At 39.4% G+C, this 27,021-nt stretch overlaps 1 protein-coding gene and 1 non-coding gene across 2 annotated transcripts; one reads left to right on the top strand and one right to left on the bottom strand.

Moving 5' to 3' along the window:
- TBPL2 (TATA-box binding protein like 2) lies at positions 1-27,021 on the top strand. The gene is made up of 7 exons (XM_065941597.1): positions 1-54; positions 2,859-3,316; positions 3,904-3,991; positions 5,733-5,824; positions 9,088-9,255; positions 15,773-15,867; positions 26,945-27,021. Exons 1-7 carry the CDS (start codon positions 1-3, stop codon positions 27,019-27,021), a joined length of 1,032 nt encoding a protein of 343 aa, XP_065797669.1.
- TRNAS-GCU (transfer RNA serine (anticodon GCU)) lies at positions 1,426-1,507 on the bottom strand. The gene has a single exon. It is a non-coding gene; the product is annotated as a tRNA-Ser (tRNA).

The following is a 27,021-nucleotide window of genomic DNA, read 5'->3' as shown; positions in this document are numbered from 1 at the left end:
ATGGAGGAGGAGAAGACGTACCTGGAGCTCTACTTGGACCAGTGCTCTGCCCAGGTGAGCCTGGAAGCCGCTGCCACTGTCCCAGAGTCAGGGCCCATGTCCCACGCACCCAGGAGTCCGCCTTTATTTTATCTCTAGTAAAACTCCTAGCGACCCTAGGAGGTGGGCTTCATTATCCCCATCATTCAGTTGAAAAACCAGAAGGTTCGAGAGATGAATTAACTTACTAAAGGTTGCTGGTCCAATATGGATACAAATTGGAGACACTTGTGGCTTCTTTCAGTTTGTGATTCTTACATTTTGAGTTTTTGCTTTTTAATCTAAAAACTGTAGAACACAGAGGAAGGAGTCCTCAAAAAGAATAACAAGGGACTTCCCTGTTGGTTCAGTGGTTAAAACTCTGAGTTTCCATTGTAGGGCCCTGGGTTTCCACCACCACTAAGGAAATGATCATGCATGTGGCCGAGCCAAAAACAAGTGAAAAAGCAAGAGAGCAACATATAGAGGGGGTGGTGGTGGTTGGGGGGTGATTAAATAGACCAGTGATTAGCAGTGAAGTAGAAATAGTGAAGTCCCACAACATTTAACATTGCAAAGGAGAGCCCAAGCTGGGAAGATTCCATGAAAGATGAGTTAACGGCTCTGTAAAGACAGTTTAACAAAAAGCTTCTTCAGGTATAAAGCTATACTGTGTATACTTAGGGAATACACTGTAAGCTTGTTCTCTAAGTGTGTTCCTATAAGTAAACTCAGACAGGAGGCTGTCAGGGTTCCACTGACATAAAACATCCCTCTTCAATATCTTGTTGCCATTGCCTCAAATTCCTTGTTGAAGTTCAGTTCTTTGGGTGGGCGTTTTGCTTTCTGCTAAAATGCCACAATGGGAAAAAGGAGGGGAGTCACCGATGTTGCAGACATTAGTGCTTTAGTGTAAATTGGCTGATGGAATCTTTTCTGGCTAGAACAGAAGAGGCCACAGAAACAATGGAGAGGAATCTGGGCCGCTGTCCCCACCTCACTTTCCCTAGGGCCCACCTGTGGGGTGGGGGTGGAGGGAGATAGGGGCTAATAACATAATTCAAAATGAAATAAGGTCAAATCTTATTTTGAGAATAATTGCATTCTTCTAAGTGTTTTTGTCTAACATTTAGTCATCGCTGCCATCTGCTGGACTTGTGGTAACAGCACTATCAATAGGATCTGAAAGTGAAAGTCGCTCAGTCCTGCTGACTCTTTGCAACCCCATGGCCTATACATTCCATGGAATTCTCTAGGCCAGGATACTGGAGTAGGTAGCCTTTCCCTTCTCCGGCAGATCTTCACCCAGGAATCAAACCAGGGTTTCCTGCTTTGCAGGTGGATTCTTTACAACTGAGCTATCAGGGAAGCCCATAAAATGCAAAGAGGGCCACAGAAGTCACAGGCCGACGAGGATGGGATTCGAACCCACGTGTGCAGAGCACAATGGATTAGCAGTCCATCACCTTAACCACTCGGCCACCTCATCCCGGTAGGATCTAGCCAGCCTTCTGATGGGCTTCCCTGGTGGCTCAGATGGTAAAGAATCTGACTGTAATGCAGGAGACCCAGGTGCCATCACTGGGTTGAGAAGATACTCTGGAGGAGGGCATGTCAATTCACTCCAATATCCTTGCCTGGAGAATCCCATGGACAGAGGAGTCTGGTGGGCTGCAGTCTAAAGGTTCTCACAGAGTCGGACACAACTAAAGTGACTTAGTACACAGCACACACAGATATATATATATATATATATATACTTCCCATGTGGCACAGTGGTAAAGAATATGAGTTCCATCTCCAGGTCAGGAAGATCCCCTGGAGTAGGAAATGGCAACCCACTCCAGTACTCTTGCCTGGAAAATTCTATGGACAGAAGAGCCTGGCGAGCTACAGTCCATACGGTTGCAGAGTTGGACACGACTGAACACACACTTATAACCAGACGTATTAGCTGAGATAACTTTGTCATGGAGAAGACACAGCACAAGGCATTCATGACTGTTAAATTGTTAGAAGTAAGACCTTCTGACAGGTGAGATTATCCTGCCAACTAGTGGTCAAAATAAAGAATCCAGGCATGCAACTTGGGTGACGTGGGTGGTAATATGCGTACCAACAATTTTTTTCCATAACAAAGGCCATGAGTTTTATATTAGCTGTTTCCCTCAGTTGCATACCTCATTCCCTCGGTTGATGATAATGAAAGTTGATCAGCCTTCCCTGGGCTGGAAATACAATACATTGATTTAAACTAGTCTTTCCATTTAAATTTCAATAACTTTCCCCCTATGCACATAAATGGAATGATTTCTTATCTCTCCTTTGACTAGAAGGAATAAAGATGAGTCCTTTGTGGAGGCTTGATTAGCACTCAAGGTTGTATCCTCAGTTTCCTTCATTTACTGCTCTTCTCTTTAAAATATGATTTTAAAACTCAAAAAAAAAAACCAAAAAAACCTTTAAGTCAACTAAAGTTTATAATCAACTTAGGGAGTACAGAAAAATCTGTACTTTTCAAAATACAGATTTAGAGCATGATTGCCAACTTACCTGAATTACAGAGGTGGATTTAGTAACTTACTACAAATCTAACCAAAGAAAAATGTTTTATGAAACATGCCTTTTCTGTATTTTAAGATACATTTTCCTGTTTTCATGAAGTGTGATGTAACCCTAGAGTAGAACTTTAAGGAGACTTTGTGGAAAGAGCAGGGTGTGAATATAAGCTATCTGAACAGCCTCCTCCTGAACACACTGCCTGCCAGCCAAGGTGGCATCCTTTGGGTGTGACATGATGTTCTGTCTGTTGTGTTTTGTCTGTTCTGGGAACGGCCTAGGATGCCCTCACCCCATCCAGATCACCCCTGCTGAGCCCAGCTGTGCCTTATGATGTGGACATGCTTACCTCATCCAATCCAGAGACTGCATTTAATCCCCAGCTTGGAGAAGTCACAGAAACATCTGGCAGTTTCTCAGCTGTGGATCTTAGCTTCTTACTGGATGAGCTCTCCCAAGAAAAGAAAGACCAGACTGGCATTAGGAGCAAGCATGAAATTGAAGAAAACTGTCAAACTCAAAGTCGGCAACCTGGGTTGCCCTTACCCAGCCAGCTGGACACTGGCCTGGCCTTAGACAGCAGCAGTGGGTCAAGTTCCCATTCACATCTGCACCCTGCTGACGGTAACTCAGCCCAGCCCTCTCCTGAGAAACCTCACTCCCTGCCTCTGGCGTCCATAACTCCTATGACACCAATGGCCCCTATTTCAGAATGTTCTGGAATTGTGCCTCAACTACAGTAAGTTGCTATTGTTTTAAATGACTAATGCTTCTGAGTATAGGTTTTGTATTCTTGAATGGGATCATAATAGTGTAGGGAAGAGAACTTCAGATCTCAGTATCCTTTGCTTTATCAGCTCTTAATGGACTTGGTTTTAGACGGTTTACCTGAAAAATGAGCACTAACTCTTGATCTCCTAAGCAGGAGTTGAGGGTTAGTCTACATATTGCTGAAGGATTGTATTATTTACACTAAAGCACTTTAGTTGTTGTAAATTGTGGTTGGAGTTGGAATAACACAAAGGATTAAAAAAATGTAAAACTGAATTTGATTTGCAAGTTGATTTGATGTTGTGCTTTCTATTTTGAGGCATTTTGAAAAAGATCTAAAACTTAATTTTAGTCAGTCATGAAATTTTAGAAAAAGCTATTTTAGTCCTTTAGGATTTTTGCAACATACTAAGGACTGTGTAACTATATATTTCACATTTAGAATAATTCTCCCCATAGGAAGTCACCTAAACCTATAAAATGAGGAAGTTAATAGGTTTTTATTATTTTTTACTTTTAAAATCTGATATAACTCAGGTTGACTTATTTCTTCAGGAACATAGTTTCCACTGTAAACCTGGCCTGTAAATTGGATCTGAAGAAAATAGCTTTGCATGCAAAAAATGCAGAATATAACCCAAAGGTAAGATTTCTCAGTAATTTTTTCAATAATTAGGTTCTATGTAGATGTTCTTTCCTTCATAGGATCATGATATTGACTCATTTGCTTGTTGATATTTTTAAGAAAGAAAAAATGTTTGGTGGAAGACTTGGCAATTTGAAAGTTTAATTGCCTCATTCTCTGTTTTGAACTTATAAAAATAATCTCATTTTCCATGTTGAATACTTATTAAAGCAGTTCTAAACATTAAGATCTTTCCCTTGTTATTCAGAAAAACCTTACAATATGACTGTTTTCAGCCTGACTATGGAAATGCTAACTTTCTTACAATGCCATCATATTCATGGAAATAATTTTTTCTAATTGTTGTCCCATTTTAGCTGACACACATATTTTTTCACTTATAGTTTCTATTACCTGGGAAATCTCAATTGTATAAAGTGCAAAATTGAAGTGTATGATTCTGGCTTTAATAAAATCTACTTTATTAAATTCTATCTTATCTATTAAAATCAAAGTTTAATAAAATCTATTCTTTTTTGTGTCTTTCCAAGGCCAGGCATCCCATTTTCAGTGGTCTGTTTACCTAGGATTTGTTAATTCAATCAACATTAAATGATTAGTTAAATTACTTAGTACAAAGATGAGTAAGGCCTGGTGCCTACTGGGGAAAAGTTCACTGTCTTGGGTAGTGGAGGATTTAAGGAGTTAGATGAGAAAGGCCATGTTAATCAGAACCCAGAGGACCTTGCCAACATCAACTATTTATGGATAAAGTCTTTGTTTTTCCTGTTGCGGTAGTGGTGCTATTAACATCTGAATTTAAATATTACCTGAATATTACCTAGTGCAACAAAGCTTTCCTATTTATCTTTTGTGTTGCTGGCTATTATGAGGACAGAAACCCATTGATGGGCTAGGATTTTTAAGGATGTAGCTATGATTAACTACACAATTGAGCAATCAACATTTTGAGCCTATTTTATTCTCTACTGTCCTCAGCTCTCCTCTCAATTTGGTGCATAGGATTTGTCCATACTTAGACTTGACAGTCGGAAAAATTCTGGTTTGGCATTTCAGATGTCTTAAGAATTTAACAAAATGAATATCAGGTGAGAGTGCCACTTTTTAGTAAACACCTGGAAAACATTAATAGGCCTTGATCAGTTGTGTGTAGGGCTGACTGAGGGTTCTTTTTTCTGTCAGCACTTCAAATGCAATAAGACCTGTAAAGCTTTAGCATAGGGTCTGAAACATAACAGGTACTCAAATTTTACCTTTACTGTTATTATTCTTACCTTCTAGAATCATGTACATTTTAGAATCATGATCTTTTTCTTAACCTTAAGGTAGGAGAATAGACCCAGACATTTTTTAGTTTTCCCACTAAATTTCAATTTATTCAACACTTTTCATGTCCAGCTCACTCTTGCAACTGGAATAGTGCTAACCCTTCAGTTCAGTTCAGTTGCTCAGTCATGTCTGACTCTTTGCAACCCCATGGACTGCAGCATGCCAGGTTTCCCTGTCCATCACCAACTCCCGGAGCTTATTCAAACTCATGTCCAGAGAGTCGGTGATGCCTTCCAACCATCTCATCCTCTGTCGTCCGCTTCTCCTCCTACCTTCAATCTTTCCCAGCATCAGAGTTTCTTCTAATGAGTCAGTTCTTTGCATCAGATGGCCAAAGTATTGGAGTTTCAGCTTCAGCAGGTGTTAACCCCTAGTGGAGGTTAATTGTTCTTTTGGCTTCTGTCTTTAGAGGTTTGCCGCTGTCATAATGAGGATCCGAGAGCCCAGGACTACAGCCCTTATATTCAGCTCTGGGAAAATGGTCTGCACAGGAGCCAAAAGGTAAGAGGAACCACCCTCTTCCAAAACCAGACAAACAATTCAGCATGTGAAACAAGGAAGCATGGCATTAACATTCTAAAACACATAGTAGATACAAAATACTTTGCTGAAGAGTTAAATTCATGAAATGCGAAGTTAGGGGTTAAAAACATTCAGCCTCATAACACTGACATATCCCACATTACAGTCTCCCATCATGAAGGGGACTTCACTAGGCTATTACAACTTGTTTCTAAGGTAATATTTAAAATGAAAAAAAAAAAAAGCTATAGTAGTAGTAAAGCCTGTTACAAATCTGGGGAAGTAGTTCTCATGTATTTTCCTCATTGCAGGCAGATACATGGGTAGAACTTTTCAAAGGAGGGAAATTAGACATTTCTTGACCATTAGCTTGAGCATTCACTCAGGAGGAATCTCTTAAAAGGCTTCTCTTTCCTGGCTCTCATGCCAAGGTAGCCCTAGCCCTGGGCTGATGGAGATCCGTTCGCCATAAAACTAGTAGGAGAGCTGCTCTTCCCTCTAGGTGTTAGTAGATGAGTAGTAAATTGTCCTCCTGAAAGGCTGTACCAATTTTCTTCAATGAACACTGAGTGTTAATATTCTTTATATTTGTCAAATTTATTGGGAAAGTTGCTGTGTTTTAATTATGTTTCTTTTTATTTACTAGTGAGACTAAATTTTCATAAGGATATAAACTGTCTACTGTATCTTTTGCCCAATATTCTATGGAGATATTTATCTTTTGGTATTTAAGTATTTTTGCCATTTTGTACTATAAGTCTTTCTCCTATATTAATGTTAGTGATTTTTTTTGTTTTTTTAATACACAATTTAATTTTGTGTGTATATGGTTAGTCTATCCAATCTTTCTCTTTATGGCTTCAGTGTTTGGCTTCACGCTTAGGATGGCATTCCCCACATGTAAGTATTGACCTCCATTTGTTTTTCTTGTTTTCTTTCAAGTCTTGCTTTGTATTGAAGAGAGGAAATTAATGTTTTGATTCATCTAGAGCCTTCTCTGGATGAAGGAAATGTTCTGTATCTGTACTGTCCAGTATTGCAGCCTCTCGTCACATGTGGCTACTGAGAACTTGAAATATGGCTAATACCATAGAGAAATTGAATTTTCTAATTTTGTTTTAAAATTAATACAAATTTAAATAGCCACATGCGGGTGGAGAGGGAGGTGGGAGGGGGGATCGGGATGGGTAATACGTGTAACTCTATGGCTGATTCATGTCAATGTATGACAAAACCCACTGAAATGTTGTGAAGTAATTAGCCTCCAACTAATAAAAAAATAAATAAATAAATAGCCACATGTGACTGGTAGCCACCATATTGGGTACAGCAAGTCTAGAATTTCATTTCAATATTTTCAAATGGCCAGTCAATGTTCCAATACATTTATCAAAGAATCCATTTTATCTATTTCTCCCCCACCTGTTTTTGCGTGTTCTTTACCTGTGTCCAGATAAGTTTCTGGACTTTCTCTTCTGTTGATCTGTGTATCCTCTGATCTAGAAATTTCCATTTTGAAGTCATTTTTGGACAACTCTGCAAAGATGTTCATTTCAGCATTGTTTAAAATGGGAGCAGAGGGAACAAATATCTAAGAAGATAGTTTTGATTCAATCAAAAATAAAATTATTTAGCCACATGTAGTGTTAGTAGCCACATAATGAGGTTGTTAAGTTTTGGATTGAGAGTTGTGAAAGTTTGGTTAGTGTAAGGGATATAGAATTATCTCCAAAAATGTATCCCAGTGTAGTTTCTTTAGTTGTAATAACCAGAGTTTGCAGAGTGAGGGATACCTGTCTTTTCACAGAAAAGTACAGAGGGGCTAAATTTATCAGTGATAATCCCCACTGGTGTTAAAATTTCAAGGTTCCTAACCTAGTGTCTAGTGTTTGTACAAGAATATATATGTAAACTTTAACTGTTAGTTGTTTGAATGGGAATTTCTGTGTGATACAAGAAACTATAGGGCTATGAAAATTCTTGAAATTTGACTTTATAAATATTAGCACTGTAGGAAATGTAATGGGTCAGTTAGGTGAAATATGTTTTTTAAAAATGGGAGCCACTTATTTCGCTTCTGCTATGGGGACATGGCCCTGCTAGGGACATTTAAGGAGTTGGAAATGGATGTGGAGAATCAACATGAAGTGAGGTGAGGTAAAAACAGGACAATGGTGTGAGAGATTTAGAATAGAAAGAAGCTCTCCCAGTCCCTTTGGTCCAGGCAAGTAAATTCAATCTGACTTTTCTTTAATGTGCTTTCTGATTTTCAACTTAAAGATGGGGATAAACCGTAACAGAGGGTAGAATTCGTAGGTTTTACTTACCAGGGCTTGGCCCTGTTTGGCAACCCCTGCTACTCACTGTTTTTATTTTGGTAGTGACCATAGTGACCACTGAAAGAAGCCCCAAACCTCAGGATTTCACACTCTCTGCCATAGATTTAAGGACAGAGCTGGACAAATAATTAGAAGAACATAGCCACACAGTTGGGTGAATTTCTTTCTTTCTCATTTTGAGCATGAGTTGAATGACAGTTGTGTAAGAAATCCTAAGAAAAACTGGACAGATTTTTAGGTATTTTTCTGACTCTTTTTATAAGTATATAACTTGCCCCATAAAGATCCAAGTCCTGACATCCTATCTATACCACTCAGATGGCTCATATCTTACTTTTTTTCATGTTGACTTTTCTTGTATGCACGTGTCCTTATTTTTGCCATTTTCATCTAAATGGCACACACTTTTAGACCACATGGATGGTTCTAGCACCTTAATGAGCGCCACAGTCACTGCTGGGCTTTTTACAACATAGATTGCTGGGCCCCACCCAGAGCTGAGGTAGGACCTAGGACTTGGCATTTCTAGCAAGTTCTCAGGTGACCATACTGCTGCTGACCTGAAGACACCTTTTGAGAACCGGTGGAAATTGTTAATTTCATCTAATAGCACTTAAAACAAGTAAAAGAAAAAAAATTATATGTAAAAGATGGCTAGGAAGACACAGATCTGTTTATGATTCAGTTCAACAACTGTCCATAGTACCAAACCCTTTTCTAGGTGCTAGGGACAGTAGTGGGGGGGGGGGGTCCTTCTTCTCAAAGTCTGCAGCTTCCTCGTATACAGTGAATGATAAACATGGTACAGATGCTAAAAATAAAATCAGAGAAGTGTCTGAGTATAACCCAACTTGTCAGCAGTTGCAGTGATTAAGACATCTTTAATGTCTTGCCCCTCCCCAGCGAAGAGCAGTCTCGACTTGCAGCAAGAAAGTATGCTCGTGTGGTGCAGAAGCTGGGCTTTCCTGCCAGATTCCTCGATTTTACAATTCAGAACATGGTTGGAAGCTGTGATGTGAGATTTCCTATCAGTCTGGAAGGTTTGGTGCTAACTCATCAGCAGTTCAGTAGGTATGATTGTGTAGCTTCACTGTGAGTTTACCAAAATATTAAAATTCTATTCGGGTTGCTTATATAATATATCTTTCAGAGAAAGTGTACATTATTTTTAAGCCACAATAAGTGAAAGGGTGAAGTTGCTGTACCTAAGTCCTCATCGGTTACCATATGTGTCTAATCTTCTGAAATGGTGGTTCTCAAAACTAAATTGCAGAGCAATCACCTGGACAGCCTATCAACACACTTTCCCGCCTGGGCTGCAGTCCCCAGAGATTCTGCTTGACTCTGCATTTCTAACAAGCTCACAGGTGATGCCACTGCAGCTAGCCAGAGGCCCACATGTTCAGACTCACTGATGTATAGATTTCTAAAAAAAAAAAAAAGTCACACCTGGCTGGGGACAGTGGCAATGGCAGGAAGAGAAGGGGTATGATACGGACTAGGTAAGTAGGAAGGGCTGACAGCCAGTGAGGGGAAAGGGGGCTGGAGAGAAGACTTTAAAATAACATTATAATAATAATGAATGGCCGTAGCATATTTTATGAAGGCAATCCTATCTAGTTTCTGTCCTATTGATTTTGTTCGAGGGTTTTCTTTTCCTGTGTGTGGCTGTAGCACCCACCACAGCTTCTTTCACAGATTCATATTTCCTGGGGAGTATCTCTAGCCTGCTTGGCTTCTTCAAACGAAACTTCCCATCTCAACAGCAAATGGTGCTCCTCGAGCTGCTTCTGTGCTTCTCACAGCCTGCTCAGGCCCTCAAAAAGTGGTGATGGAGGGTGACCGACAAACACTAAATCCCAACACCCCTTAGGCCAGGGCACTTGAACTGGTTTAGCATCACAGATGCTCTTAAATTCTTGTGATCTAACTTGAACTGAAGTCCTTTCACTCTGCTTTTCCTTCCCTTTGCCTTTGAACAATCATTCTGTTTAATAACAGAGAGGGATCATAGAGCTGTGTTTTCTTCAACATTTGTTAACTCTCCATTGAGGTATGACCTAAACTGAAGTTAAAAACTGCCTTGTTTTTCCCTAACTTTCAAAAAATTTTTGTTCATTCTAAGATTTAGCTTTTATGATACTCTTTAAGCAATATCTTGGCCTTGATTGTATTTTCATTTTTTCCTCTGTCTCAATTTTTTCAGCATATGTTCATTAAGTGCCTATGAGGTACCCTTAGACTTCACTGAGAAGCACCCCATGCAAGATGTATTGCCTCTTTATGTGTCCTTTTCTTCCTTCAATCTTGGAACGACTCATAGATTCATAGTAAAACCTTCATTTTTAAGAGTCTCTGAACACATACTCTATCTTATCTTCTAGATCCTCAACCTTGGACCTCCTGTCTATCTTTCTCTGAGCCAGTTTTTAAAGAACATGTGAAAGATGTCTGCCCAATTTTGAGGTACATGTCTGTATTAGTCTTGGCATTCCCCTTTCTAGCCACTTAGGGATCTGAAATGATGTGTGCAGTTCCTCCCAAATTTCATTTCTTTTTCACCAAGATTGTCTTCTTTGTAGGTCAAATTTAAATCTGGAGTGGGAGTGCCCCCTTGTCAGTACTTCTACCTCTGAAAAATGAAACTGCAGAGGGCAAAATGAGAATTCATCTGATGCACTGCTTTTAGTCACTTGGAGTGGATCCATCACTGTTTTCCCCTCCTCGTGAGCCACTTTTATGATCTCACTCATCTTTTTAAAAAATTTGGCCAGATACTCTCACAGATATCTCTTTCCAGTCTCACTTTTGCCTCCCCCAAAATGCCCTCCATCCTTAGCTTATGGATTATGACTCCAGTGTGCGTATTTGTGACATTGGGGCATTAAAATACCTCTTTCTCAGCAGATTTGTGTCTTTAAAATGAAGACTTTCTTTAATTGCCTTTAGCCCTGTGGGGAACCATGGCAACATATTACTTATAATTGTCAAGTCAAGTTTGTTTTATGTTAAAACCTCAAGTTCATTTAATTCCCCTGATTCTACAAATATCTATATCAGCATCTGATAATATGTGTCTCACTTGTTACTGGGTACCTTCTCCATCAGCCTTTCTATGCCATAATTGTTTTCTGTTTTCCCTGAGCAATTTTTTCCCCTTCCATTCAGTTTTTATTGGGTTGGCCCAAAAGTTTGTTCCATCTCATGGACAAATTCGAATGAAATTTTTGTCCAATCCAATAAATCAAAGTTACCTTAAATATTTCTTAAATGAGTTGAATCTAGGTGGCTACTGTGTAGTAGATGCCATGGTGATAGTGGCAATCAATGCAGCCATGGGCCCTTGCAGTTATGGAACCACTATTTAAAAGAGAAAACAGAGAAACCAAAGACAATGATGAAATGTAACTATGAAGGTGTAACTGTGAAGGTGAACACCTCTTGGCGTGTCTTGGTACCATCAACTAGGATACTTAATGTAACTGGGGAAGGGCTGAAGATAAGGAAGACTTCTTAAGGGAAGTGACATTTAAACTGAGATTTGAATGAGCAGGTTTGGTCCAAGAGATCGGCAGCTATTTGTTGTTTTCAACCTTCATGAAATGTTCTCCATCTCTCACCAAAACCTCTTTTCTTTCTGTCTCAGTCTTCTTTTGAAATGAAGTAGAGAGTAAATCGGAGAAGGCGAGGGCACACCACTCCAGTACTCTTGCCTGGAAAATCCCATGGACGGAAGAGCTTGGTGGGCTTCAGTCCATGGGGTCGCCAAGAGTTGGACACGACTGAAGTGACTTCATTTCACTTTTCACTTTCCTGCATTGGAGAAGGAAATGGCAACCCACTCCAGTGTTCTTGCCTGGAGAATCCCAGACACGGCGGAGCCTAGTGGGCTACCGTCTATGGGGTCACACAGAGTCAGACACGACTGACTTAGCAGCAGCAGCAACAGAGAGTAAATAAAATGAAGTAAATCTCTAGTTGGGAGTTCATTGTGCTAGTACCTTAAAATCATGGTTCTGAAGCTAAAAACAGTTCACCATGATTTACATACCAAAGACTTTTTTGTATATATATGTATGTATCTGTTTTTTATTGCGGTGCAGTTGATTTGCAATATTAGTTTCAGATGTACAACATAGTGATTCAAATTTTTATAGATTATACATTTAATATTACTATAAAATATTGGCTATATTCCCTGTACTGTGTAATATATCCATGTAGTTTATTTCTTTTTACACCTCTCAATCCCTTCTTTCTTCTTCTCCCTTCTCTCTCTCCCCACTGGTAACCAATAGTTTGTTCTCTGTATCTGTGATTCTGTTTCTTTTTTGTTACATTCACTAGTTTGTTGTATTTTTTAGATTCCACATTATGATATCATACAGTATTTGTCTTTGACTTATTTCACTTAGCATAATACCCTCCAAGTCCATACATGTTGTTGCAAATGGCAAAATTTTATTCTTTTTTGTGGCTGGGTAGTATTCCACTGTGTATATATATCACATCATCTTTATCCATTCATCTGTTAATGGATACTTACATTGTTGCCATATCTTGTCTGTTGTAAATAATGCTGCTGTGAACTTTGGGGTGTATGCATCTTTCTGAATCTTTTTATTTTCTCTGGATATATACCCGGGAGCAGAACTGCTGAATCATATGGTAGTTTTATCTTTAATTTTTTAGAATGTATTTATTTGATTGCATTGGGTCTTAGTTGGGGCACACAGGCTCTTCTGTGCATCACTTGGGATCTTTCACGCAGCCCATGGACTCTCTAGCTGTATCACTTGGACCCAGTAGCTGCTGCTCACTGGTTTAATTGCTCTGGAGCATATAGGATCTTAGTTCCCTGACTGGAGATCGAACCCTCTTCCCCTGCATTGCAAGGCAGATACTTAACCACTGAACCACCAGGAAAGGCCCTAGTCAATTTATGATTTAAGGTAATTATTGATACGTATGTTCTTACCTGGGGCTTCCCTGGTGGCTCAGATGGTAAAGCGTCTGCCTGCAATGCCGGAGACCCAGATTTAATCCCTGGGTTAGGAAAATCCCCTGCAGAAGGAAATGGCAACCCACTCCAGTACTCTTGCCTGGAAAATCCCATGGACAGAGGAGCCTGATAGGTTAGTCCATGGGGTTGCAAAGAGTCAGACAGGATTGAGCAACTTCACTTTCACGTTCATGTTCTTACTGCCATTTTGTTAATTGCTTGGGGGTTGTTTTTGTAGGTCTTTCTGTTCCTTTCTTCCTTTTGTTCTCTTCCCTTCTGATTTGATGACTATCCTTAATGTTATGTTTGGATTTCTTTCTTTGTTTTTAATTTCATTTTTAGCTGTGCTGGGTCTTCGTTACAATGTGCAGGCTTCATGTAGCTGTGGCGATCTAGAAGCCATTCTCCAGTTGCAGTGTGCATGCTTCTCATGGGCCGTGGCTTCTGTTGTTGCAGAGCAGGGCTTCTAGGGCACGAGTTCAGTAGTTGTGGTTCAGGGACTTAGTTGCTCAAGGCGTGTGGGAACCTCCCAGACCAGGGATCAAACCGGTGTTCCTTGCATTAGCAGGCAGATTCCCAGACACTGGACCACCAGGAAAGTCCTTTCTCTTTGTGTGTATGTATTATTAGATTGTTGGTCTGTTGGTCTGTGGTTACCATAAATGAAGTTTATATATAGCAATCTGTGTGTGTGTGTGTGTGTATACACATAATTAAGTTGCTGATCTCTTAAGTTCAAAGGCATTTTAAGAACCCTGAATATTTACTCCCCACCCCATGATTACTATTTTTGATATCATTCTTTTTCTTTTTGAATTCCCTAATTGCTTATTGTAGATATAGATGATTTAACTCCTTTTGTCTTTTAACTTTCCTGCTAGCTTTGTTATTTACTACCTTTACTGTGCATTATTGGCCTTTACCTGAGCTTTTTCCTTCTCTAATCTTCACATTTCTAGTTGTGACTTTTTCTTTTTCACTTAGAGGGGTCCATTTAACATTTTTTTTTTTTTTAACGTTGCTTTGGTGGTGCTGATTTCTCAGCTTTTGCTTGTCTACAAAATTTTTGCTCTGTCTATCAAATCTGAATGACAGCCTTGCTTGGTAATGTATTCTTTGCTGTAGGTATTTCCCTTTCATCATTTTAAATACATTGTGCAAATGCCTTCTGGCCTTCGGAACTTCTGCTGAAAAGTCCAGCTGTGATAGCCTGACGACAGTTCCCTTGTATGTAACTTGTTGATTTTCCCTTGCTGCCTTTGATATTCTGTCTTTGTCTTTAATTTTTTCCATCTTAATTACAATGTGTCTTGGTGTGGTCCTCTTTGGGTGGATGCTCTTTGGAACTCTCTGTGCTTCCTGGACCTGGATGTGTGTTTCCTTTCCTGGGTTAGGGACATTTCCAGGTATTTACATACCAAAGACTTTTATTTGCTCTTTTCCCTTTTAGTGTCTTCAGATTTGGTTGGAAAACCAAATGAAAACATTTCTTCTCTGCCCTTAGTCTTCACTTTCTTGACTCGAACTTCATAGTTCCCATAGAAGTTTTTCAGGGCTCCAGCTAGCATCATTGTCTCCCCAGTGTCCGGAAGTGGTTTGTGGGCAGAAGTCCTGACAAGCTTTCTGCAGGAAATAGAGTGATGTCCCAGGAAGACATGACTACACATAACTACCTCCATGTACTTCAGATGGTACCCTCACCACCATCATGCATCTCTCTGGTGCCAATAAGAGGTCATAGCCATTGCTGAATGGAATGGAGTTTTTCTGTGTTCTGGATCCACTCTTTAAGAGCAAAAACTTTTTTTTTTTTTTTTGGCTGCACCACACAACTTGAGGGATCTTATTCCCCCAGCCAGGAATTGAATCTGTGCCCTCAGTAGTGAAAGTGCAGAGTCCTACCACTGAACCACTAGGGAATTCCCCATGTATATTATAGTGTTTAATTTCCTAGATTTTTTTATTTCTCTTCTATCTCCATTATCCATTGTCGTGAGAATAGTTTTATTTCATCAACATCCTCTTAACTACTGACATCTTTTTTGTAGGCTCCTCAAGCCTTTCTAGGAAGGAGTGAGTTACTATGTACAGAAGCAAATTCTGAATTTGTAAAACTTGGTATGATTTAGTATACAGTATCTGTCCAAAGACAAAGTATTCTAGTAATGTTTTTAGGTTCTATCTGCTAAAAATGTTAACTTTAGCAGTTTATAAATATATCCACAATGTGCTCATTATTGTGAAACTTGGGAAATTTTTGAAAATGTGTTTATGTACTGCTATTGATAGACTTTTTTGGAAAGATACAGAACATTTAAGAAGATCTTAATATATTAAATCTGATGCTCTAAGTTTCCTTAATTTCTAAAACCTTAGGATGTCTGCACTTGGAAAAATATTATGACTAAAAGTGAATTCTGTCACTGACTGCCACAGAAATTACCTAGGACACTCAAGACTACTTTTGTCAAGATGGCCAAAAGGTTTTTGGTAAAATGGTTTTTGACAACTGCTTCTGTGTACTGGGTCTCAAATAAGTAGTTGAATAGTGCTATTTTTTAACTTCTTTCTTTTATATCTTAACAGTTATGAACCTGAACTGTTTCCTGGCCTCATTTATAGAATGGTGAAACCACGAATTGTGTTGCTTATCTTTGTGTCTGGAAAAGTTGTGTTGACAGGTAAGTTCTAAGATTCTGACTTTCATAAAATTCAACAGCTTTGCATATGCTTTGCGTATGCTTTGTTTTACCTTTTAAATAGCTTTGTTCGCTGTCATACTGCATTTCTTGGTATTATAGAATACCTGGAAAAAAATGAAAAGCAAAATGAAAAATAACATCATACATTGGTCCCTATAGTTAAACAATATAACCTTTTCCATGTTTTTATGTCATTTTGGTATATATATATGCACACATATATATATGTATTCGTTTATGTGTCTGTTCAGTTGCTCAATCATGTCCAATTCTTTGTGACCCCATGGACTGTAGCCCACCAGGCTTCTCTGTCCAGGGAATTTTCCAGGCAAGAATACTGAAGTTTATAGCTATTTCCTACTCCAGGGATATTCATCTTTACATTCTATCTTTTGAATAACCATTATAACATATGTAGCTTAACTCACTGTTACAAATTCTTAATGAAGGCTTTCAATGTCCGAACAATGTTCCTACAAAGGGGTCAACAAATCTTTTTCTGCAAAGAGCTAAATACTAAATTCTTTAGGTTTTGTGGGCAGTAGAGTCTCTGTCACAACTGAGCCTTGTTTTATTGTGAAAGTAGCAGAAAGAAAAAGGCTCTGAAGTGTGAATTTAATGTAATTCATTTGATTTGTACATATCAAGTAATTTTCTTCTTTTTTCCCCCAATCATTTCAGTATAAAAATCACTCTTAGTTCACAGGCTATACAGAACCAGGTAGCAGGCTAGGTTTGAGCAGCAGAAGTTTCCCAACCTCTGTTCTAACATGTTACTGCATCAGACTGATTCCTCCCTTGTCAGGTTATGCTTTTTCTTTGTTTGTTGCTTATTAATGGGGCAAAAGTTTGGCTATTTTTATGTGTAGGGAATCATTTTATTAGTGTAAATGCTCATAAGGGGAATATTTGTCTAAAGACAGACCATTTTAAAGCTTCTTAGTACAAATTGTTTTACGAAATTGTTTTGCAAAGGGTTATACAATGCAGTTTTCTATAGCATACATTGCTGCCAGCAATGTATCTGAATATCTTTTACAAACTCTCAGCAACATTCAAAACAGTAAGTTACAAAAGAAAACTCTAACTGTGTAAGTGAAAGGGATCTCACTGGTAATCAGAAATAGAAATTGATCGGTTTTTAACATGGTAAATAGCATTTCAACTTTTTAAAATAGCGTGTATGTAACTTACTGCTTTTTGTCTACTTTTTATTAGCTTTCCCCCTCTAAGGGTTTGAGTTCACTGTAGTATTGAAAATAGTCACTCATTTTATTTGTGATTTTTTCCAGTTTGACTTATTTTTACATAAAGGTTTTTAAAATTCTTGAGGTAAACGGTTGAGGCTCTTTTCCACACCATTCTACTGAAGTTTGCTGGTTTTGCCTTATTTTGTCTGACTTTTTACACATTTTACTCTCTGGGACCAGGATGAATATCCAGTTTACATGGCATGAGCCAAATTGACTATTCCCCCAAATAGCTAGCCAGCCAACCTAAAACTACATATTCTTCTCATTTTTAATTTGTGATGACTTCTTTTTGGCCTTTATTTTAAAATATGGGTCTGGTCTCCAGTTCCGCCTTTACTCCTGAATTATACCATGATAATCCTACTGTATTATACTATACTGTGGTTATGAATGTGCATTAATCCTAGTGAGCTCTATATCTGATAGGCCAGCTTCCCATCATTGCTTCTTTTTGTATTAGCTCCCCTCAAGTATTTATTCTTCCAAATAAACTTTAAAATTTAATAATATCTTGTCCCATCTAAAACCAATTGAGATTTCTGCATTAGCTGAATTAATCTGAGAAACATCGATAAAGTTATCACTCAGCATCCAAAAACATGGAGTGTCTGTTATTAAATCTTTAGAATGCCCAGTAAGTGTTACAGTTTTTCTTTCAGAAATAATGTGTCTTCAAAATGGGGAAAGCTTATTTAGAATTCAAGAACCTTTTGAATACAACAATGCAACAACTGCTTAGATGCAACCAGTTTAGTGTCTGAAATGATTAAGACCTTCTAGTAATTGACAGTTTCCCTCTATACATATTGAAGAAAGGGCAAAAGCCTGCCAAGTACACTGAATAGTGTAGATACTGCAGGCAAATATATGCCTTTATCCAAGGAAAAAAAAAATTTTAAGACCTTTGGATGGATGTTTTCATCTATGTGTTATGTATCATTATGAATCTGTCTCATTAACAAGTACAAATTGCCAAGTACAGGCTAAGCCAAGTACAGGCTAAGCTCCTGAAAGAACAAGTTTCTTTCAATGCCCATAATTCAGACCAACTTTCTTAGTTATCCCAAATAAAAAGAAAAAAAAAAAACATACTTTCATGTGGACATTTGCTAGAAGCTTCAAATTACAAAAGTAAAGGAATGTCAACACAGGGTTCTGAAGACCATACAGTATCCTTCCCTTAAAACTTGTCAATGTGCTCAGCAGGTATAGCTAATTGTAAAATTGTCTCACTCCCTTGAGGTGCCAAAGCTGCAGTCAGCATGTCCAAAGCTACAACTGAGTGAATGAATAGTTAAATGAGCTGAGAACAAAGAGGACCTACTTTCCTACTTTGTCCTTGGTCATGGTCCCAGAGAGCAAACAGCAAAGGGACCTTAACACCACTTTTTCAGGTCCGTGCTGCTTTTCTATGGCTAATATGACATTGAGGACCCATGCTTTTTCTCAGACCATGGTAAAATAAATAGTCTAGCTAGGATCTGCTGGAACAAAATAGAGTGACAGCATATATGTCAATTTTCACTTCTAAGATGAGACATAATAAAGGCATGTTAGGTACTCATATACCAGCATTATGATAAGTAAGGGCTTTTATGTGGGTTCTAGTTAACTCTGTGGGCTTCCCTGGAGGCTCAGAGGTAAAGAATTCCCCTGCAATGCAGGGGATGCAGGTTCAATCCCAGGGTTGGGAAGATACCCAGGAGAAGGAAATGGCAACCCATTCCAGTATTCTTGCCTGGGAAATCCCATGGACAGAGGTGCCTGGCAGGCTACAGTCCGTGCGGCTGCAAAAGAGTCAGACTTGATTTAGTGACCAGACAACAACAGTTAATTCTGTGAGGTTGTGCTTAATATCTCAGTCTCCTCACCTGTAAAATGAAGACAATGGAGAGCTTAAGTAACATTAACAATGTCAAACAGCTGTTCATGCTGCACATGCCTGGCTTCAGAACCCACCATCTTCATGTACGCACAGTATCCCCCAGCTCTTTAGATGTCTATGAAAACACCTGTGTGGTCTTTTGGACACCTTCCTCCTAATACTCCTTGTCACCTAAGGAATGGCAAATACTCTTAGTGGTGAGAGAGGCAGCAGGTGTGGTGGCTAAGAGGCTAAGCTCTGGAAGCCAGTCATCTAGTTTTAATCCAAGCTTTACCATCTCTTGGCTATGCTGACCTTGGGTGAGTTTATGCTCCACCTTGATTTCTATATATGTAAAAGGCAGGTGCCCAGAGAAGCTACCTGCTAAGTGTTATGAGGCTTAAAAACAAGGCCTGACATATGGTAAACCCAGTATTAATGTTAGAGTAATGTTATTACCTCTGTGAAAGCCCACTCTTCTCGTGCTTTCCCTAGCACTGAAAAAGATGAATTGTTGCTCTCATGTCTTCCCAGATGATAGGAATATGAAGTTTAAAGAGGCTTTAGTAAAATGCTTTTTACACTTATTTCCTTTGGGCATAAAAGATGCAGAAGCTGGGTCTTTGTTACCGAGGGTCACTCTCGATCAGCTGGATATCAGTGGTTCTTGGAAATGAGTGTGTCAGAGGACACCATAAAAATGGCAAGGTTTAATAGTGAATGAGCCAGACAGAGAACAGCATATCCCTGTCGATCATTGCTGGTAATTTACCACTAAGAGCGACTCAGTATATACTGCAAAATGTATACCTTGAAAGGTTAAATTCTGCTTATTTTTTCCCCGATTTGTAAGACTTTCATTTATGTGTATACACATATGGTATCCCTTGGGAAAATAAGATGTTTGTGACTTGGTGTAAAAATAGAGTTAGAAAATCCAGGTAGTCCTGGGAAGAGATACTGGGGCTGACTAAGAGGTAGGGAGGGCTTCCCAGGTGGTGCTAGTGGTAAAGAACCCACCTGCCAATGCAGGAAACATAAGAGACGTGGGTTCCGTCCCTGGGTGGGGAAGATTCCCCTGGTGGAGGACATGACAACCCACTCCAGTATTCTTGCTTGGAAATTTCTTGGACAGAGGAGCCTGGTGGGCTACAATTCATAGGGTCACAAAGAGTCAGACATGACTGAAGCGAATTAGCATGCATGCATGCATGCAAGGGTTATGGATGAGCTTGCAAACTCTTATCATTAGATGATAGATATTTAATAAACTTTGGATGCCTATGAGATATATATATATACTGTTTTAGGTGCTCAGGATGGGAAAGCAAATACAACATACTCCTTATCTGGCAAAAATCCAGCCCTGGTGAAGGAGACAGACAAATTACATGATACTGGTTTTCACAGAACCAAATGATAAGCCATGAGTGCATGAACCAGCCATCCCAGCATCCCTAATCATGAAGTACACTCTTTTAGGACAGTAAAAATGGCTGAGCTCTTGTTAAATGTTACCGTTTGAAAAGGACTTTTTGCAAAAACTTGTTCATGCAACTTTTATTGCATGGACCCTATGAGAAGACTGTTGTCCTTGTTTATAGGTGAGGAAATAGAAGCTCAGAAGTTAAACCATCTGCCTGTGATTTCAAACTTAGTGGGATTTTGAACCCATGTGGTTTGATCTCAAGATATTAGCCAGTGCTTTCTTCAGTGCACTAGCCACAGAATTTCTACCTCATTTACCACAGTTAGCAAAGGTGTTTATCCCCCAAATTGGTGTCATCATAACTTGAAGGAAAGATCAGGCGAAAGTGAAAGTTGCTCAGTTGTGTCTGACTCTTTCCGACCCCATGGACTGTAGCCTGCCAGGCTCCTCTGTCCATGGAATTCTCTAGGCAAGAATACTAGAGTGGGTAGCTGTTCCCTTCTCTAGGGGATCTTCCCAACCCAGGGATCAAACCCAGGTATCCCACATTGCAGGTGGATTCTTTACTGTGGGCCACCAGGGAAGTCCAAGAATACTGGAGTGGGTAGTCGTTCCTTCTCCAGGGGATCTTCCTGACCCAGGAATAAAAGCAGGGTCTCCTTCACTGCAGGAGATGGAAGTAAAGTCTGATGCTGTAAAAAAACAATATTGTATAGGAACCTGGAATGTTAGGTCCATGAATCAAGGCAAATTGGAAGTGGTCAAACAGGAGATGGCAAGAGTGAACATCAACATTTTAGAAATCAGTGAACTAAAATGGACTAGAATGGGTGAATTTAACTCAGATGACCATTATATCTACTACTGTGGGCAAGAATCCCTTAGAAGAAATGAAGTAGCCCTCATAGTCAACAAAAGAGTCTGAAATACAGTTCTTAGGTGCAAGCTCAAAAATGACAGAATGATCTCTGTTCGTTTCCAAGGCAAAACATTCAATATCACAGTAGTTCAAGTCTATGCCCCAACCTATAGTGCTGAAAAAGCTGAAGCTGAATGGTTCTATGAAGACCTACAAGACCTTCTAGAACTAACACCCAAAAGAGATGTCCTTTTCATTATAGGGGACTGGAATGCAAAAGTAGGAAGTCGAGATACCTGCAGTAACAGGCAAGTTTGGCCTTTGAGTACAAAATGAAGCAGGGCAAAGGCTAACAGAGTTTTGCTAAGAGAATGCACTGATCATAGCTAACACCATCTTCCAACAACACAAGAGAAGACTCTACATATGGACATTACCAGATAGCCAACACCGAAATTAGATTGATTATATTCTATGTAGCCAAAGATGGAGAAGCTCTAACAGTCAGCAAAAATAAGACCAGGAGCTGACTGTAGCTCCTTATTGCCAAATTCAGACTTAAATTGAAGAAAGTAGGGAGAACCACTAGACCATTTAGGTATGACCTAAATCAAATCCCTCATGATTATTCAGTGGAAGTGACAAATAGATTTAAGGGATTAGATCTGATAGACAGAGTACTTGAAGAACTATGGACAGAGGTTCATGACATTGTATAGGAGGCAGTGATCAAGACCATCCCCAAGAAAAAGAAATGCAAAAAGTCAAAATGGTTGTCTGAGGAGGCCTTACAAATAGCTGAAAAAAGAAGAGAAGCAAAAGGCAAGGAGAAAAGGAAAGATACACCCATTTGAATGCAGAGTTCCAAAGAATAGCAAGGAAAGATAAGAAAGCCTTCCTCAGTGATCAGTGCAAAGCAATAGAGGAAAACAATAGAATGGGAACAACTAGAGATCTCTTCAAGAAAGAGATACCAAGGGAACATTTCATGCAAAGATGAGCACAATAAAGGACAGAAATAGTATGGACCTAACAGAAGCAGAAGATATTAAGAAGAGGGGGCAAGAATACACAGAAGAACTATACAAAAAAGATCCTCATGACCCAGATAACCACAATGGTGGGATTACCCACCTAGAGCCAGACATCCTGGAATGCGAAGTCCAGTGGGCCTTAAGAAGCATCACTATAAAAAAGCTAGTGGAGGTGATGGAATTCCAGTTGAGCTATTTCATATCCTAAAAGATGCTGTGAAAGTGCTGCACTCAATATGTCAGCAAATTTGGAAAACTCAGCAGTGGCCACAGGACTGGAAAAGGTCAGTTTTCGTTCCAATCCCAAAGAAAGGCAATGCCAAAAATGTTCAAACTACCGCACAATTGCACTCATCTCACACACTAGTAAAGTAATGCTCAAAATTCTCCAAGCCAGGCTTCAACAGTATGTGAACCATGAACTTCCAGATGTTCAAGCTGGATTTAGAAAAGGCAGAGGAATGAGAGATCAGATTGCCAACATCCGTTGGATCATCATGAAAGCAAGAGAATTCAAGAAAAACATCTACCTCTGCTTTTTTGACTACACCAAAGCCTTTGACTGTGTGGATCACAGCAAACTGTGGAAAATTCTTCAAGAAATGAGAACTCCACACCACCTTGCCTGCCTCCTGAGAAATCTGTATTCAGGTCAAGAAGAAATCCAGCTGGACATGGAACAACAGACTGGTTCCAAATTGGGAAAGGAGCATATCAAGGTTGTATCTTGTCACCCTGCTTATTTAACTTATATGCAGAGTACACCATGCGAGATGCTGGGCTGGATGAAGCACAAGCTGGAATCAAGATTTCTGGGAGAAATATCAGTAACCTTAGATAGGCAGGTGACACCACCCTTATGACAGAAAATGAAGAAGAATTGAAGATGAAAGTAAAAGAGGAGAGTGAAAAAGTTGGCTTAAAACTCAACATTCAGAAAATTAAGATCATGGCATCTGGTCCCATCACTTCATAGCAAATAGATGGGGGAAACAATGGAAACAGTGCCAGACTATATTTTCGGGGCTCCAAAATCACTGCAGATGATGACTGCAGTCATGAAATTAAAAGACACTTGCTCCTTGGAAGAAAAGCTATGAGCAACCTAGACAGCATATTAAAAAGCAGAGACATTACTTTGCCAACAAAGGTCTGTCTAGACAAAGCTATGGTTTTTCCAGTAGTCATGTATGGATGTGAGAGTTGGACTATAAAGAAAGCTGAGCACTGAAGAATTGATGCTTTTGACCTGTGGTGTTGGAGAAGACTCTTGAGAGTCCCTTGGACTGTAAGGAGATCCAACTAGCCCATCCTAAAAGAAATTGGTCCTGAATATTCATGGAAGGACTGATGCTGAAGCTGAAACTCCAATACTTTGGCCACCTGATGCAAAAAACTGACTCATTGGAAAAGACCCTGATGCTGGGAAAGACTGAAGGCAGGAGAAGAAGGGGATGACAGAGGATGAGATCGTTGGAAGGCATCACTGACTCAATGGACATGAGTTTGAGCAAGCTCCAGGAGTCGGTGATAGATAGGGAAGCCTGGCAAGCTGCAGTCACAAAGAGTCAGACACGACTGAGTGACTGAACTGAATTGAACTCCTGCATTGCAGGCAGATTATTTACTAGTTGAGCTACCAGGGGAATTGGTGGTAATCATAACTTGAAGGAAAGATCTGGTAGATTTCGCTGAAAAGAGAAGGGTCATATAATTGGAGTCTGGTCCTCCAAATTGAGATGTTTGATTATAGATTGATTATTAATAGGACTGTGGGGCCAATTTAGGTTTCCTCAAAAATTTTATGCCAATATTTCAGTGAGGAAGTATTCCACTAAATTGAACAGATTCCCTCACTGGGATTTACAATTCCTGGAGATGTTTGTTTGATCACCTTCCATGTAAAGGAAGGAACACAGATACATGAAATCTTCTCTCAAAGCTGATACTCATGCTTCAGGGGATCTTCAACTTCTTGGGCCTTGCTTTCCCACACAGTAAATTTAAAAAGTTGCACTAGACAATTTTCCTAAAGCCTTTTTGTGTCTAAAGTTGTTTTTCTATGATATTAAAAAAATGATCACTCTCAATGTCTCTTCCCTCTTGGGCAATGCGTTTCTACTCTCTAGGGGACACTATACTATTTTGGGCTTGAATGTAAAGCTCTTGGTATTTCTAAAAAAACTTTTGGCTGCCCCAGGAAGCATGTAGGATCCTAGTTCCCTCACTAGGGATTGAACCTGTGCCCCCTGCATTGGGAGCTTGGAGTCTTAATCTCTGGGCCAGCAGGGGAGTCCCTAGGTATGATTTTTAAGTGTTATGAAAAAACTGAAGTACCTGGTTACCCAAAATACTGGACCTGGATATCTGTTACTCATATAAAAAGACACTTATTTACAAAAAAGAACTTTAGATTTGGGGAGGGGGCCATTAGGTGAATGTGTATCTGTGTTTGCTATACCTGCTGTATTTCTGTGGTGTGCTGTGTTTAGTCACTCAGTCATGTCCCACTTTTTGTGATCCCTTGGACTGTAGCCCACCAGGCTCCTCTGTTCATGGGGATTCTCCAGGCAAGAATACTGGAGTGGGTTGCCATGCCCTCCTCCAGGGGATCTTCCTACTTCACTGTCTCCCAATTAAGGCTGTTCTATTCAAACGTATCCAGAACCTGAAAAAGTCCATCAAACCAGAGGCAGAGAGTCTTTCTATAGCGATGTCTTACTTTTCCCCAAGCTAACAGTTTGGCTTCTACAAAACCAGTCTCTTTAGAAACTAAAATTTTACTACTATAATTAAAATTTGCTGAGACTTAAGGGACTTTTCCCACCTCAAATGTGCCAAGTTTCTATTACCATGCAATGATTCACCCTCCCGCCTCTCTACCAGACATCTTTGAGGGTAGAGGCTCAGAAAGTAAACTCTTTGGCAGTGAATGAGTAACTTCTGCCCTTGCATACCACAAACCCCCCGCCCCCACTGCCCATTTTAAGCTAATAAGTACTTCATTTTTGATTCTTAAATTTTTTTAAATTTATTGAGGTGAAATGCAAATAGCGCAAATATAACCATTTAAATGAAAAATTGAGGGACAATTACTTCATTCCAAATGTTGTGCAACCACCAACTCTAGTGCCAAAATACTTCCACTACTCCAAAATAAAGTCCTATATCATTAGGCAGTTTCCCCCCTTTCCTCTCTCATCCTGACCCCTGGCAACCCCCAGTCTCTGGTCTCTGAATTTACTTACTCCGGAGATTTCATATAAATGGAATCATACAATATGTGAACTTTCATGTCTGACTTCTTTTAACATGTTTTTGAGGTTCATCCTCACTGTAGTATGTCTCAGCGCTTTATTCCTTCTTGTGAATAATACTCCATTGTCCTCCATGAATATGCAGCTACAGGCATATTATTTGTCTGAGTACTTCTTTTCAATTTGAGGAGTATATTCCCAGGTACCCAGGAGTGAAATTACTGTGTCACGTGGTAATTCTTCTTTTAGCAGCTTTGAGGAACTGCTGAACTATTTTCCATAGTAGCTGAACCATTTTATATTTCTACCAGCAATGTATGAGGGTTCCAATTTCTCAATCTCTTTGCCAACACTTGCCATTTTCCACTTTTTAAGTTATTCTAGCTCATCCTAGATTCTGAATCCTGCTTTCTACCTACTTCTCAAATCTCTTGATTCTCCTTTTGGGAATTCCCTCTCATTAGTTCTATCCTTAAACCAGGTAACTACTTCTCACAAGTTATTTCTGCTGTCTTACCTAGCGTTTCTCCTGGCTAAGTTTATAACTCCCAAGAACAAGTCTTTATCAACTTAAACTATTTTCCATTTTTCTTCATGCTAACAGTTTTTATTATTCTTTTCATTAATCTCCTTGCCTCCTGCCCAGTATCAGATAATAGTTCCCTGATGGACTGACAGTTCCACATAAGTACCACCTGTCCTTAACTCTTAACATAACATGCCTGCGTAGCTTTGAAAGTGGAAGGTAGTTAGTAGGGCTGACTGAAAATCTTGCTCAAGGGTGGGCGCTGTTTCTAATTCATATTTTTATCCATTTTAACTCCCAGAGCAGTTGTAATTAAAGACCTCGTGAAACTTAACTCTAAGGGTAACAATGGTAGAGTCTTTCCCTTTAATCCCTTCCCAAATTGAAATTTAAAACTTTAGAACAGTTCCAGTTTGTCTCACTCTGTTAGTCAATATTAGGGAATGAGGATGTCAACTAAAGCTGAGTAGATCAAAGGAAGTCCCTTTTGCTGGTAGCTAAGTGTCTACAACTGCTGCTGAAGGTCATGTTCTGTGGTCATGTCCATGGCCCACTGAGAGATAACATTCCATATTTCACACTGTGCCCCAGGAGGCTAAAGACATACTGATGCGCCCACTTTACAGAAATACTAGAAAACTCTGCCCTAGGGTATGTTTTTGTGGGAATGTGACTGTAGTCACCAAATTCTTTTGTCTTTACCAGGAATAAAGTACTTCTCAGGTACACCTAAAGTATTAAAAGTAACTGGAAGTGACAATGAAATTTTAGCCTTAAGAAAATTTTAGCATTGTTTTATATTAAAGATTATGTAAAATTTGGATTTCTTTATAGGTGCCAAAAAACGTTCTGACATCTGTGAAGCATTTGAAAACATCTATCCTATTCTAAAGGGTTTTAAAAAAGCCTGA

The sequence above is a fragment of the Muntiacus reevesi genome, chromosome 7 (genome assembly GCF_963930625.1).
Source record: "Muntiacus reevesi chromosome 7, mMunRee1.1, whole genome shotgun sequence".
In the NCBI taxonomy this organism is placed as follows: Eukaryota; Metazoa; Chordata; class Mammalia; order Artiodactyla; family Cervidae; genus Muntiacus; species Muntiacus reevesi.
This window is presented reverse-complemented; position numbering and strand designations above follow the sequence as displayed.

Excerpts from the sequence above, each read along its gene's own strand:
- TBPL2 (XM_065941597.1), top strand. The coding sequence starts at position 1 with ATGGAGGAGGAGAAGACGTACCTGGAGCTCTACTTGGACCAGTGCTCT. Across the intron at positions 3,317-3,903 it reads GGAATTGTGCCTCAACTACA|GAACATAGTTTCCACTGTAA; the intron begins GTAAGTTGCTAT and ends TTATTTCTTCAG. Across the intron at positions 3,992-5,732 it reads ATGCAGAATATAACCCAAAG|AGGTTTGCCGCTGTCATAAT; the intron begins GTAAGATTTCTC and ends TTCTGTCTTTAG.